At 39.4% G+C, this 14,784-nt stretch overlaps 2 protein-coding genes and 1 non-coding gene across 3 annotated transcripts in view; 2 read left to right on the top strand and 1 right to left on the bottom strand.

The window, feature by feature from the left end:
- Positions 1-684: 684 nt before the first annotated feature.
- LOC134650885 (uridine 5'-monophosphate synthase) lies at positions 685-4,373 on the bottom strand. The gene is made up of 4 exons (XM_063505821.1): positions 4,162-4,373; positions 3,566-4,040; positions 1,308-1,777; positions 685-1,046 (listed from the first exon to the last, which is right to left on the bottom strand). The coding sequence occupies exons 1-4, from the start codon at positions 4,306-4,308 to the stop codon at positions 714-716; spliced, it is 1,425 nt and encodes a 474-aa protein (XP_063361891.1). The 5' UTR covers positions 4,309-4,373; the 3' UTR covers positions 685-713.
- A 3,004-nt stretch (positions 4,374-7,377) lies between these two features.
- LOC134650798 (zinc finger protein 268-like) overlaps positions 7,378-14,784 on the top strand; it is a 33,509-nt gene continuing 26,102 nt past the window's right edge. Inside the window, exons 1-4 of the mRNA XM_063505732.1 lie at positions 7,378-7,480; positions 7,921-7,965; positions 8,745-8,955; positions 9,192-9,358. Of these exons, the coding sequence (XP_063361802.1) occupies positions 7,950-7,965; positions 8,745-8,955; positions 9,192-9,358 (394 nt within the window). The 5' untranslated portion in view covers positions 7,378-7,480; positions 7,921-7,949. The remainder of the gene's footprint in view (positions 7,481-7,920; positions 7,966-8,744; positions 8,956-9,191; positions 9,359-14,784) is intronic.
- Positions 11,959-12,062, top strand: LOC134651280 (U6 spliceosomal RNA). Its single transcript, XR_010097100.1, has one exon. It is a non-coding gene; the product is annotated as a U6 spliceosomal RNA (small nuclear RNA).

The following is a 14,784-nucleotide window of genomic DNA, read 5'->3' on the forward strand; positions in this document are numbered from 1 at the left end:
CTGGACGGACCGTGTAGACAGTTGTTTCCAACAAAATTTGACCAAAACTGACCAAGGTCAGACCAAGGACAGACGGTTAGAAGGCTTGTCGGCGACCGTGTAGCAAGGGCTTCAATCCTACGTATAGTCACAGGGCGGACACGCCATACATCAAAAATTATTTACGTTTATATGTGTGCGCGGCACGTCTGTACACGCGTCATTGAGTTTCTGACGGAATCCTGACATGCTCTCAGTAGAGCGACTTACGCAAACATTCATGTCGCGGGCGAGGTAATCCGAATCGGGGCGGGGCGGTGCGTGTCCGTTCTGTATGATAATACTATTACTTATTCTGTGGTATAGTGTAAATAACCCTTGTTATTTTTTTTTATGGCGTGGATGATTTTATGATGGCTAGCCATTAAGCCAAATCTCATAGAACAAAACAAGAGACAGGTATAGCTGGTCAAGCAAATCTTGTCAGTAAAAAAATGCGCGAGATTCAAATTTTCTATGGGATGATATCCCTTTGCGCCTACATTTTTTAAATGTGCAGCCTTTTTCTACTGACAAGATCTGCTTGACCAAGTATAAAACCAATACTGGCGCCATCTATAAAAACCTACGACAGTTGCCAACTCCATTCAAAATATCTGTGAGTGAATAACTTACTGGGCCTCAATTTTATATGCCGCCTTTTTTAGCAACGGAAGATGTTGGCTAAAGAAGTTTTACTCCATTTTCCCAGAAATTCTCTTCATGTAACACTTCCAAAGAGCATCTTTATACACAATAGCCTGTGTTTCCGGGCTCTTCGCTGCCACAATGCCTCTTCCCACCACTGCTATATCCGCACCCTTCTCCAGTATAACCTTCTCTGGGGTATTATAGATCTGGCCCAGGCTGTCCCCTGACGTTTCCAGCTGTACTCCAGGTGTCAGCTGGATTAGACCTGGATCTTTAAAGGTGTCTTTGTTTTGACAGACAAATCCGGTGATCAGGTCTGGGTACTTTGCTGACATTTCTACTGTTGCTTTGGTATAGTCTGGTGTGATGAGGTTACCCTGAAAAAGTATTTATGATGAAATTTCTAAATAATTATAGTGCTGGATTCCTGGGTGGTATTTTATAAAACAAAAACTTATGATTTTACTGTGACACTTTAAAAAATCGCGCGGCAAACCATCGAACATTGGCTCGCGCGCAATGGATACCGGGCGCATCGAGTTGGCTCGCGCGGCAGCTTGGTATCCATTGCGCGCGGCTGCCGCGAGCCAATGTTCGATGGTTTGCCGCGCGATATGGAGACGGGGCTTAATATTTACCTCACTACTCATCTCGGCCAATAAGAAGACACCTCTACTGACTCCATTTGTAGACCCATTCAAAGCTTTCAAAATACCTTCCCCTGGCAAGGAGTGTACTGTCACACAATCCGCCCACTCCCCAATTTTGTACAGCCCTTTCAAGTACTGGAGAGCCACAGTGTTGCCAATATCTGCATATTTCCTGTCCTCCAAAATTAAAAAGTTAAATCTCTGAGCCAGCTGTTTGATTTGTGTTACAAAATCAGAATTAAAGTCTTCAATGATGTCTACATGGGTTTTCACTAAGCAGATATGCTCTCCAACTTTCTCTAGAAGGTCTAGTATTTTTGTAGTAGACGTCAAATCTACTGAGATGCAGAGGTTGGTTTTCTTCTGCGCTATTATTTGGAACAGCTGTTTTGAAATCTGGTTTGTTGCAAGCTCGGCTCGCTTCTCGAAAGGCAGTGCAGTCCTATCCACTGGCTCTTCTGAAAATATAATAAATGCATTTTTACTACTTGAATGTTATTTAACAAATTGAAAATTAGAGTGGTACGAGGGGCGTTCAAAATATTCTCGGTATTGATATCTTACGACCTCTTCTAAAATTTCTTTCGTTACTGGCCGCTAAGGTTTATTCATTGACATTAAAAAAAAGTATAATTCGAACCGAGATGGTCTTTTGTTTTTCTGCAGTTGCTGAACAAACATGAACATCATGTGCGAATTGACAATGTTAACTAAATTAGAACATCGATGCGTGATAAAATTCTTGACAAAACAGGGTAAAAATCAAAAAACCATAAAAGAGGAAATGGATTGTGTTTACCGTGAGTCTGCTCCTTCTTTATCTACCATTCAAAAGTGGTCAAGCGAGTTTAAACGCGGAAGGGAGAGTATTGAAGATGACCCTAGACCTGGCCGGCCTGTAGTAGCTACTTCACAAGAAAATATTGATAAAGTGGAAAAACTTATATTGGAAGATGGTCGAGTGAAGGTAAAATCTATAGCACAAGTAACCAATCTCTCTATTGGTACCGTACATGATATTATACATGACCATCTTAATATGTCAAAAGTAAGTGCAAGATGGGTTCCGCGAATGCTGACTCGGCTTCAAAAAGACATGCGTGTAGCTTGTTGTTCCGATTTTATTGACCTGTGCGGTGAAAATCCTGATGAGGTGCTGCAAAGAATAGTTACTGGAGATGAAACCTGGGTTCATCATTATGACCCAGAGAGTAAACAAGAGTCCATGCAGTGGCACATTAAGGGTTCAGCTCATCCCAAGAGGTTCAAGGTCATCCCTTCAGCTGGCAAGGTCATGGCCACGATATTTTGGGATTGTGAAGGAGTATTACTAATCGATTATATAAAGAAAAAGGTGTAAATATCACAGGACAGTACTACGCTAACATTCTACGTCAATTAAAGGATGTAATTAAAGAAAAGAGGCGAGGAAAGTTAACCAAAGGTATTCTGCTTCTGCATGACAACGCCCCCGTCCATACTGCTCATATTGCCAAGGCAGCTATTGTTGAATGTGGGTTTAAAACTGTTACTCACCCACCGTATAGTCCGGACTTAGCCCTCAGCGACTTCTTTTTGCTCCCCAATCTTAAAAAGGATCTGCGTGGAAATAAATTTTCTGACGATGAAGCATTGAAGGCGGCAGTGGAGGAGCATTTTTACACGAAAGATAAAAAATATTTTTACGAGGGATTAAAAAAAAATAATTGATCGATCTTTTAAGTGTATGAACATAGGGGGGGAGTATATTGAAAAATAAAAATATCAAACTTTTCGTACTTGTTTGTTTTCATTCTCATACCGAGAATATTTTGAATACCCCTCGTAAATGAATTCAGATCTGAATTTTTTTTTTTTTTCTCTAACCTATTTTGGTGTCCCACTGCTGGGCAAAGGCCACCCCTCGTTTATCATAAGGGGGGGATTTGGACCGTAAGCCCACCACGCTGGTCCAGTGCGGGTTGGTGGGTCGCCAGAGCCTCGTTCATTTTTCAGCAGGGTGACCGCGGAGCAGGGGAGGTTGGCTTGGGGTCCTTGGGATGGAATTTGGACCCCTTACACTTACTTAGATCTGAATGTCTATTGGAAATGTCTTGAAATCTGTTAGATAGAACTGACATTTTGAAAAATAAATAATTATACATACTAAATGATTTTAGATGAGTCAACAGACATTCAGAGCAAAATTTAGTTAAATCTGCAGTGTCAGAGGACATTTCATAAGGAAGAATTATAAAAATACGTACTAGTAGCTGGTGCTTTAGTAGTTCTGAAATATTCTTTAACATTCTCAGCAGTTTCAGCAGTGATTTTGTTGTGCTTCGCCAGTATATCAATAAATTGCGTCATTGTGAACAAAGCTTTCATTTGAACACCATTTGACTCGAGACTTTGTCGGCCACCCTGCTCCCGGTCCAGAATAATGACAGCCTCTTCAGCTTTAAGACCTTCTTTATTCAAATCTTTAACCGTTTCCAGTACGCTGGAACCGGAAGTCACTACGTCTTCAATTATAAGGCAGGTTTCTCCGGTCTTGTAATGTCCTTCGATCATTTTTTTTGTACCATAGCCTTTTGCTTCCTTACGCCGCATGAGCATAGGCTTTTTAGCTTGGATACTGAGCAACGTAGCTACTGGCAGAGCTGTGTAAGGGACGCCGCATAAATGATTGCAATTACTACCCTTTACAGCGAAGTCGTACAGTAGGTTTGATATCAATTCCTGTAAGTAGCAATTAAATACATACATGTGACATGTTAAAGCTAGGATATTATGTAGATAAACAAATGGTCTGACACCGACAACATTGATTAGGGTAAAAACGAGTTTAATTACTAATTACCATAACATCTGGATAACTGACTATAACCCTCAAGTCAAAGTACACCGGTGTTTTTATCCCGCTCTTGGTCATAAAGTCTCCAAACTTTACAGCATCAATAGTGAACAGTTTCACGGCTAATTCTTCTAGTTCATTTTCAAAACCCATTTTTGGTTTTGTTATTAAAGTTTTATATAATAAAACAACACGTGAACTTAGCACTCTCGGCAGTCGACTGACACTGTGAGACTGACAACCAGTGTTGCCAGGGCTCTGGAGTCATAAGTTACGTTTCGTTTCCCTAAAAGTCACGTTTTTGCTGCTTAAGTCACATTTTTATAGTATGGTTTGGTAAATCGATTTAGTTTAGAAAGATCTAAAAGAGAAGAAAAATCTACTAACCTTATATGATTTTTCTTTATACTTAATGTTATTTGTGATCGATTTCATGAATTGTAAGTTCCTTTTTTTTCTTGATTTTTTTCTTGTTGAAAACGAAAAAGAAAATTACGATAATAAGTTATTATGAAGTCAGTCAAATTACTTTGTCAGTAGAAGAGGGCGCGAAATTAAAATTTTCTATGGGAAGACCCGTCCCGTCGCGCCTACATTTTTTAAATTTGACGCTTTTTTCTACTTACTGAAATGGCTTTACAGACTATAGTATAGGCCTGTCCAGACGAGGACAATTTTTCGCCGGTGATTGAATTGTCCGATCGGGTCGGGACGTGCGGACGCAAACGCCAATTTGGCCCGCCGATTATGACCGATACTACCGATACAATGGGGTGCGGACGCAAGAATACCAATTTGTGACGCTAGTTTTCGCGGTTAGGGGCATTTTTAGGGTCCCGTACCTCAAAAGGAAAAAACTGAACCCTAATAGGATCACTCGTGCGTCTGTCTGTCTGTCCGTCCGTCTGTCACAGCCTATTTTCTCCGAAACTACTGGACCAATTAAGTTGAAATTTGGCACACATATGTAAATTTGTGACCCAAAAATGGACGTGTAACGTAAATAAATGAATTTTAAATATGGAGGCCATTTTTGGGGGGTAAATGAGAAAATTATAAAATAAAGTTTTTCAAACTATATCGTGTTACATATCAAATGAAAGAGCTCATTGTAAGAATCTCAAATATTTTTTTTTATAATTTTAGGATAAATAGTTTAGCAGTTATTCAAGAAAATAGGCAAAAAATGACCATTCCCCCCCCCCCCTTTATCTCCGAAACTATTGGGTCTAAAATTTTGAAAAAAATACACAAAATAGTTCTTTACCTATAGATGACAGAAAAATCTATTAGAAATATTAGAAATGTACAGTCAAGCAACGTATCACCATAAAATTAAAATTGATGAAACTGGCCAAATTGGTGTTTGCGTCCGCGCGTCCTGTTTTGATCGGATAGTTTGGTCGGAGTGGGGGGGGGGGGATTGTCTTCGTCTGGGCACGCCTTAATCTACCAACCTTAACCCAGTCACATCAGTCCACAAACTACTAAGAAGATACGAGTCACAGTCAGTCAGATCGAAAAAAAAAGTTTTAAAATTTTACACTGTCGCGGTGTGGAAGCGCGAACGCGAGTGTGGAGTCGATTTCCCTGTCTGCGAATCTTTAATAAAAAGAAAATAAAAAAGTATATGCGTAAATAATTTACCCCCGGATAAAATTAATGGTTTTAGAGCGCTCAAAAATCTCAAAATGACTGATGCAGTACCATTGTACATCTACCCATCTACCTATCTACCCATCCATCCATCGGTCCACTCCACTACTTGGGCACGCTTACTCTTTCTCCGGGCACGTGTCAATGCTGGATGCCGCTGTAGCCTTGGGCTCGTGGTCCATGCTGCTCACCGCGACGTTGGTGTGACTGGGGAGTCAGCCAACTGGACGCGCGCCGACGGTTTCGACGCGTGTCACCGCGACTTTTGGCTGCATCCTCGGCACGCCACTGGAACAGCGTGGCCACGGCTCCACTGCCTTCTGCTACAGACACGTGACTCAGGTGTGGTTCAATCTAATCTCTCAGTTAATTTTAAAACTTTAGCAGACACAACAGTGGCCTCTCTATAGACTTTGAATGCTCGGTGCATACTTTAGTGATTAGAAATTGATAAACTTTAATCTAGACTGCGTAACCAGTCTACTGTAATAGTATTAAGCTTAGATACATAATAATAGCGTAAGGTTATCCTCTGTACTACCTTCTTATACTAACTGATAGTTTTTTTAGAATACATAACTGTCTCAAGCTCAAAGAAATAGTTTACTTTATCTCATTCTAGCTTAACCTTTTTTTTGTACGCTGTACAGCGTGCTGGCGCCCATACCTAGTTATAAATACGTTTAGTAAGTATATTTCTTAAGGAATTTCACAGACGGGTTGTGTGACAGCAAAGCGTCGAACCTATGATCCCTGAGAAAAACCACCGATAGTCTGCAGCTCAACAAAAGTGACAATACCTGTTACAATTTTGTAGTTTTAGTCTGTATCTATACTACTCATTAGTAGTATAGATACAGACTAAAAGAAATGAATCATTACACTGAAAAAAACTACTACTATCAAACTATATAACACCGTCACGTCAAGGTAACAAGTCTCATTTTGCCATGACTGATAATAAACATGATTGTTGATGTAACGTCAAGGGTCAGTGCAAGTGTCAAATTTCTAGAGTTCCTAAATTATACGAATTGCAAAAATAAACTTGTCAAAAAATCGACTATCTTAAAAAGTCACAAAAATTGCCTCAAAATTAAAAGTCACGCACATGTCACACGAGAAGGCGAAAAGTCACGAAAAATGTGACTTTTGTGACCATCTGGCAACGCTGCTGACAACTGTGACTGGAGTTGTGACACTGAGTACGGTGACGTCACTGACAAGTTTAGTGAGTGAGTGAGTCATAAAAATCATAAAAGGATCCTATAGAAGTGGTATACGCGTGCCACCGTGAGGGACAAAAGATAGGCAATGCGACACTATGATTGGTCGAATTTATTTGTTGCCCACCGTCATCCATACTAATTTATGGTGGGGAATAAAAAAAAAAGTGAAACTGTGACAAGGACAAACAATAATAGCGCTTTCGCTGCTACTCCTACTAAAAGATACATAAGACTATCCCTTTCGGTCATTTCCCCCACCCCTCATGCCAGATCCAGTTAAAAAAGATAGTCAACTCCATTTCATTCAATCATTCATTCATGTCAGTTCACTTGTATTGTTGTGGGTGATAGGTGTTGTCGTGTTTGTGCTGTTATTTTTTTTTTTTGTATCCAGTAATTATTGTAAAATACTGGCATATGCTGGATTTCTAATAGCCACGGTGAGTTTTCCTATTTATCATTATCACCTATATCAATTTAAGTATAATTTAATTTGTAACATGTAAAAATCGTGAACTTTTTCGCGCCGAAAAAATGACATTACCCATCATTACCCATTAAAACTCCTAAAATATCTTCTTCGGTATTATTATTACTTAACAACATCGCGTCCGTATTTAGAAACCCAGGTAGATTTTGAATCAATGCAAGGGTAAGGTTTGCCCACCCTCCCCGTCGGTCCGAAGTGGGGAGGGTCCCCTCCAATAGGGGAAGCTAGGGACAAAGGGTAGTCACCCCTATACGGAGGGGAGCCGTGGCGACATTGGTAGGAATTAGAGGGGGAGCACCATTTCATGTTCTTTTTTTGAGTCGACGTAACGGCTTGGCGCAAGAAAGTTTTTACTTTTAAAAGTAGTTTCAAGGTTTTTTGTGTTTTCAGAAGTTCTGGGATTCACTGATTTTGGCGCAATGGCGCAAATTGAAGGTATAAACTAGTTTTGTTATAGTTTACATCTCTTAAATGTATATTAGTCAACAAAAAATTATAATATATCTCATTTTTCATTTCATTACGAACAAACCATTTGTTATTGAGTACTCAATGACCATACTATAAAAAAGCCCTTATCTTGGTCTAACTCTAGTAATATTACTAGATTAGGTTACTAATACCTAAAAAAAATCATATTAACAATCATGCTGACAAGAAATGTTCTAGTTTGAAGACATCTGAGAGTTTATCTTTAATTGAAAGATGCTGAAATCAGTGTTTTCACATTACACATTTTTTGAAAATATTAAATCTTAGGACAATTTATATGTACATAAGGTTTATTTATTGACTAACTTACATTTACAGTTAAACCAGACATGTAAGTTATTAAACATAACAAATTATTTAATTACTTAGTACTATACTATATGCATGACTAATAAATTTAATACTAAATTATGAGGGTATAGTCGTGGGTGTGGAGATTGACTCCAAATACCGAGTTGCAGTGGCTAGGAGTCTCGGTTCCTTCTGCGAGAGTATGTCTGTCTGGGGGTCGAAGAGATGAATATGATTTATGTGGTTCAGTGCTACATACAGAGGGCTAGTGATTAAAGTTACTGTGTTGGTGCTGGGAATTATAAAAAGAAGTGTGGGGCGAGGTCGAAGAGTAGTTCTCACAAATGGCGTAGGTGACATATTGCAGTAACCACGGATTTGTGATTGATCCACGTATTAAGGTATCAAAATAATAATAAAAAATCATTCAGATCCCGAATTCCTGGACACCGGGGAGTATATGATGAAACGCAGCCTCCTGGCTAAGAGCAAGCGAGCCATCATAGTCCGCAGCCCGGCCGGCAGCACGGAGTACCGCTGCGTGGAGTGCCCCCTGGGCTTCAACGAGAAAGCTGATATGGAGCAGCATCTGGCTGTCCATAATCAGGAGTACAGGTTTCTGTGCGGAATCTGTGGGACTGCGTAAGTTACTTAAAATATAGGGTATTCGACTACTAGTCAAATCAGTTTCTTTTTTCCAACTGTCAAACACTAGCATGTGGACTTTACAAACACTTAAAACTAACAAAATAAACATAATATAATACCTATATACTTACTTTAAAGCACTCTAACAGCCATCTATATAATATAAGATGTCCTACAAAGCTGGTTATTAAATATATTTATTGTAGTCTTGACTGACTTGAACCTTTTAGACTAAAACGCAAGGAGCACCTAGACCGCCACACCCTGGAGCACAAAGAGGTGCGGCCCCACATCTGCCCGGATTGCGGCAAGGGCTTCAAGAGGAAGGAACACCTTAATATCCACCGCACCATACACAGCGGGGAGAAGAACCACGTATGCCCACTCTGTGACAAATGTAAGTTAACATTACCTTGTATCTACACAGTCAGGCCCGGATCTAGGGTAGAGCGAGTGGAGCGGCCGCTTAGGCGCCGGATGGCAAGGGGGGCGCCAAAATGACAAATGAGAAAAAAGTTAAAAGACGCGAGTGTGGCGGGGGCCCAAAATACGCTTGAAAACTTCAACGAAGGGCGCCAAAACCCGATTTCGCTCTACCCTGATCAAGGGCTCGGGCCGGCACTGTACACAGTTAACTGACATACTTATTTAAATAGCTCACTCACATTCTGCAATGGTTAGCCAATAGTCAATAGTGTATTAGCCAATAGTGTAGGGCCTAAAATACGGCGTTGCGTGAACAAGAGATTTCGTTTGGCAGGATTGGTCCTTAGGACGCAAGGATGGATTTAAGAAGTGGAGCCACCCAGATGTATGATGCAGGGGGGGGGGTTTAAGCGTCTGCGACGTCTGAGGTTACTTATTCTTTAAGTTTAGGTTCTAACTCAAGTTTAGTATCATTTTCAACTAAATCAAAGATGTAGACAATATAGATTTCATCCAAATCGGTTCAGCGTTTATTGGTTCCCCATACAATCCTACACCTTACCTTTATTTTTAAGGCATTTTTTGGAAATCTCTTGTTCACGCAACGCCGTAGTTGACCTTTTTATACCCTAAGCACACTCGCAACGCGAATGACCCTTAAAAGTGCTCGTCAAAATATAATTTTAAGTCAACAACTTGAGGCAAACGAGCGGACGAATCGCTTTAGTACACTTGTTAGCTCTTTTTATCCGACACTAGCGACCCGCCCCGGCTTTGCACGGGTAGTTCAACCAATTTACACTAAACATTAACAATCTACATCTAGGTGAAAACTGTATGAAAATCCGTTCAGTTGTTTTTGAGTTTATCGCGAACATACAGACAGACAGACGCGGCGGGGTACTTTGTTTTATAAGGTGCAGTGATGATGCTTAAATAACAGTTCGATTGGCCAATGTACGGTCGAAGATTACGGACGGCTGGACGAATTGAGACAGTGGCACTGTCATTTCAGAATCTGGCTGGGATAATAAAAGCAAGGTTTAAAAAGCGACGGAAGGGTGGCACAAAGGAGACACGGACAGTTGGGGGGTTGAATTGACAATTATAGGGTGAATTTGTGTTATACACGTTTATAAATGGCCCCTAAGGGCCTTAAATTACCTCTAATTGGGTTGACACACATATAGGTGAAAGACTTATGGCGTTATTCATAAACGTCTGCTAAGTTAATCAGCTGATGATCGTCGTTTGTCCCTCTCTATGGCATAACGACAGGTAGGGACAAACGACGATCATGAACTGATTACGTTAGCAGCCGTTTATGAATAACGCCATTAGTTAGCCAAAGTCCCTCTTGTTTGTGTGAGTGAAGGTCGGATAGACGTTCCTTATATGATTTTTAACGGGTTTTTTTATATGACGTCAGGTTTGCAAACTCTAACATTATCATTCAATTCAAGTCAAACCAATTTGTCAACCAGTAAGAACCAGGAAAACTATACTCATCGTTTTCTTTTAGGTGCTATTACTAGTACTAGCACCCTACCGCCCTACCATACTAGTGTAAGACAAATATAGTATCATTCTCTCTGTCTATGTTTGAAACGAGACTGTCCTTTGACTAACTATAGTAAAAAAAACATTATTATTATTATTAAACAACTGTACCGATATTCGGAACCTAAAGTAATATATTGAGAGTGGCAACACTGTAGTTAGTCGTATTGTCCTTTTCTAGCATATACATCCATCTCTCTCCCACACCCCCACCACTTCAGGCAGTTGCGTTTGACAATTTTGACAGTTACAAACAAACGCAATTTACCTAGACATTGGCTTGCTGTTTTTCCATCTGGAAGGTCGTGAAGCTAAACTGCTGGTGAGTTTTTGAATTTGTACCCCAGTTTAGCTGACTATATTGAAAAACAGTTTCTAACGGCTTTTGCGTTCGAAATAAATATTTAAATTTAGTTGTCCGTTAAACTATCTAGCAAATAAAAATGATCCGGAATAGTGATGTGCAAGTGTTTTAAAAGGCTGCCTGCGCACACCGTGGCTATGCCAATGAAAATACTAAAACACATGGTAGAAAACACATCGAGCTGGTAAAGCGTGCACGTGTCACCATTATAATTTAATTTTATTATGTCTCTTCCGAGTCTTGTTAGTTTAAATCTTTGTGTGTGTATAATAACGGTTGAAATTATATAATACTTAAATGGTGATGTGTGGAGGTATACCCTTCAAGTGATTTGTGTTTTCGAATACGAATGGATCGGATAGTTAATACGTGTTACGTAGAACCTACGTATTAAGGTAGAAGCTTATAGACGTGTAGGTTTTTTATCTGTCCAAGTATCTATCAGCAATTTATCTTTTTATCCCGTTCCGGGTTAATATAATATTGCAAAATTAATTTTTTGGTAATAAACTTGCTGATAAATAACGTGTACCCGAATAGGAGTCGACGAAGCCCCGCGAAGCGGGGCTTCTATTTCCGCTCTAAGGGACACAAGGTAACGAACAAACCTACATCGCAAACATTGCATTTATTTTTGTGGAAAGTGAGTACTTCGGTAGTACATAAACTTAAATCTGACTAGACATAGAGAGAGATTAGCATGGCTCTGCGCAAGAATGACATGCGAATTCGTGAAGTATTTCACTCTGTATCTACCAACTTATATCTCTCCAACTAGATCTTTGATTTATGTAGGTAGGTACCTACTTAAATATATAACTTAGCAGGTACTTACAGCTTAAAAGGTTAAGGAAAAGAACTCTTGCATGTAGGTGCTATATGTGCTTGTGTTATTTTGAATTTGAATAACTTGATTATTAATTCTATACGTAACTACATACAAGAGGGTCAATTCTTAAGCCTACCTACCTACCTACATAAATAGTACACTTGTAAACGTTTCAAATAAAATCGGAAGCCTGTGACATGGAAGGGCATTAACGATACGAGAATCTTTAGATTGATTCATTGACGAAGACGCATGGTTTGGTTTATATGGTCATGGACTAACCTACTAGTAGTAGGTTAGTCCATGATATTGTCAAATTATATTAGTTAACTGTAGAGTTAAAGTTTAGTTTTGGCAAATCTGAGCGTCCGTGAATGACACTTTCTAAAAGTGCCTGTTAAAGCCTGCGTAAAGCCTTTCACCTTGTCGAGCAAGGAACCCGCAACTTAGGGAATATTACCCATAAACTCAGGGTATTTGATTTGAATGATACTTATTCTTAAACTTACGTCTGTTACGGTTCCACCTGCTAAGGTGCGCCTAAGAGAATCTTTTATTCGTTCACAAACTAACGTCAAGTTATTTGTGATGAAACCAATATATTATGTACCTATCTAAACCTGCGCAAGGCTGCCATGTTTCCACCTGCGTAAGGTGTGCCAAAAGAATCTTTGATTCGTTCACAAACTGACGTCAAGTTATTGATGATGATATTATAACCTATGTAAGCCTGCGCAAGGCATGTCAGACATATTCACAGAAATATAAATGATATGGTCATAACACAGGCGTGCGAGTAGACCACAATCACAAAAATATTACAAAGATTAAGTTGTAAATATCTCTTTTTAGAGAAAGTAAAAATGGTTTAAAATTATGTTTTGGGTAAAAATCAGTCGAAATAGGCAAGGCTTCGTTATTAGAGTTTTCATTTTTGTTTACCAATCTATTTCAAGGGTCCCGAACACCCTATTGGCTAAACCCAAAATTGGGCTAATTAACTGTGGTAAAAGTGAAAACTGCTTTCCATTTACATAACATTTCTAAAATTATAATAGGTAAAATAAAAACCTAAGATTCCAGGCCTATCTCGACTCATTTTTATTTTAAAGATGAAAAAATCTTTGCACCCTATTATGAAATTGTGGTCTGGAGACGCTAAGCCTCATAACTTGGGTGGCATAGATAATACTAAGAGATTTAGTCACCTAATTTCCACTATAAGCCCAGGCAGAATATTGATAATTAGAATAAGGAGTGGTCAATCCTCCAAGGTCCATATAATCCTGACTCTAATTAAATCAGGCTCGGTAAGCTCACAACACGACAGAGCTTACGATTCCATTCTGAAATAAGCTATATTTACAATATATATTACCCATGGTGTGAAACAAACAGCCTGCTCAAGGTGTACAAAGGGTCCGTTTAACGGCCCTATAAATATCTAAAAACCTTTAAAGTCTAGGCCTGCTACAATATGGCAGACTAGAAATAAATACATATGATCCCAATGTAAGAGCAGCTCACAGTTGCATAAATTATATTTGGCTGGAGAGCACTTGTCTTTCAGTTAACATGTTTACGAGTACCTACCTATGTACACGACATGACCAAGGTTACCTACCTTTTTACATAATTATTATATCCCTGACTGCCATGGTATATTAGGAAAATTATCATGTGCTGGCGGTGCTGCACAAGCATGTTTGAAATAAAATATACAAAACTGGCCTAACGGGCGTTTATGAATTATGTGTTTTACACCCTTGTGTCTGTATTGTGACCCTGGAAGTTTTAAACCATCTGTATCGTAACTGTTCCTATGCACGGATTAAGTTTATAATAAACTACCCATGCCCTAACCTCAAGGGCAAGTGCTTCTATGCACGGACCAGATACTGTTATCACTTATTTCACTTATCATGACTTGTCATAGTTTGATACTACACGTTTAATAAATTTAAGACCGTGGAATGTACCCACTACAAAAGGTTTTTAAAAATAGTGACTGAATGGTTTGCACGAACGGTTCTAGCACAGTTTCTGGGCGGTCACGTCTAGGGCATGACCCTCTAGTTCTCAATTTATACAAAATTATAGCATTGTGATACTGTTCGCTTTGCACAATAAAATAGGGGAACAGGAGCACGCCTTGCGAAAAGGCGAAGCTATTTTGAAACGCAAACCTTTCAAAAATAGATTGAAATATATAAATAATTATGTTTTTGGTGTGGAACATGTAATTGTACACCCAAACAAATGCAATCATTTATTATATGTTAGCAAAACTCTGCCAAAGTGTTAGTCTGTCTCTACAGTGTAACCTGAAGGCATCAATGCACATGAATCTCTTGAAACATGGTGGATTAACTAATTTACACCCCGTCTGTGTCTTGCTCCTACCAAATCCACAAGTTGAGGACCTCAACCTATCTAGGCACCCTTCTTGCTCGAGACCTGAAAAATAATCTCATGCAGTCAAGTGTCGGAAAACCAGGTCCACACTCTTAGCACTACCGTGAATATATCTAAGAAGTCTGTATACTGCCTTCCAGGAGGCGGGATGTTAATAGACTAGCCTATATAGTAGGCCAGAGATATAGTATACAAAAGCACACTGGCCCAAATCCAGTAATATTATATG

Source organism: Cydia amplana, chromosome 9 (genome assembly GCF_948474715.1).
Source record: "Cydia amplana chromosome 9, ilCydAmpl1.1, whole genome shotgun sequence".
Classification (NCBI taxonomy): Eukaryota; Metazoa; Arthropoda; class Insecta; order Lepidoptera; family Tortricidae; genus Cydia; species Cydia amplana.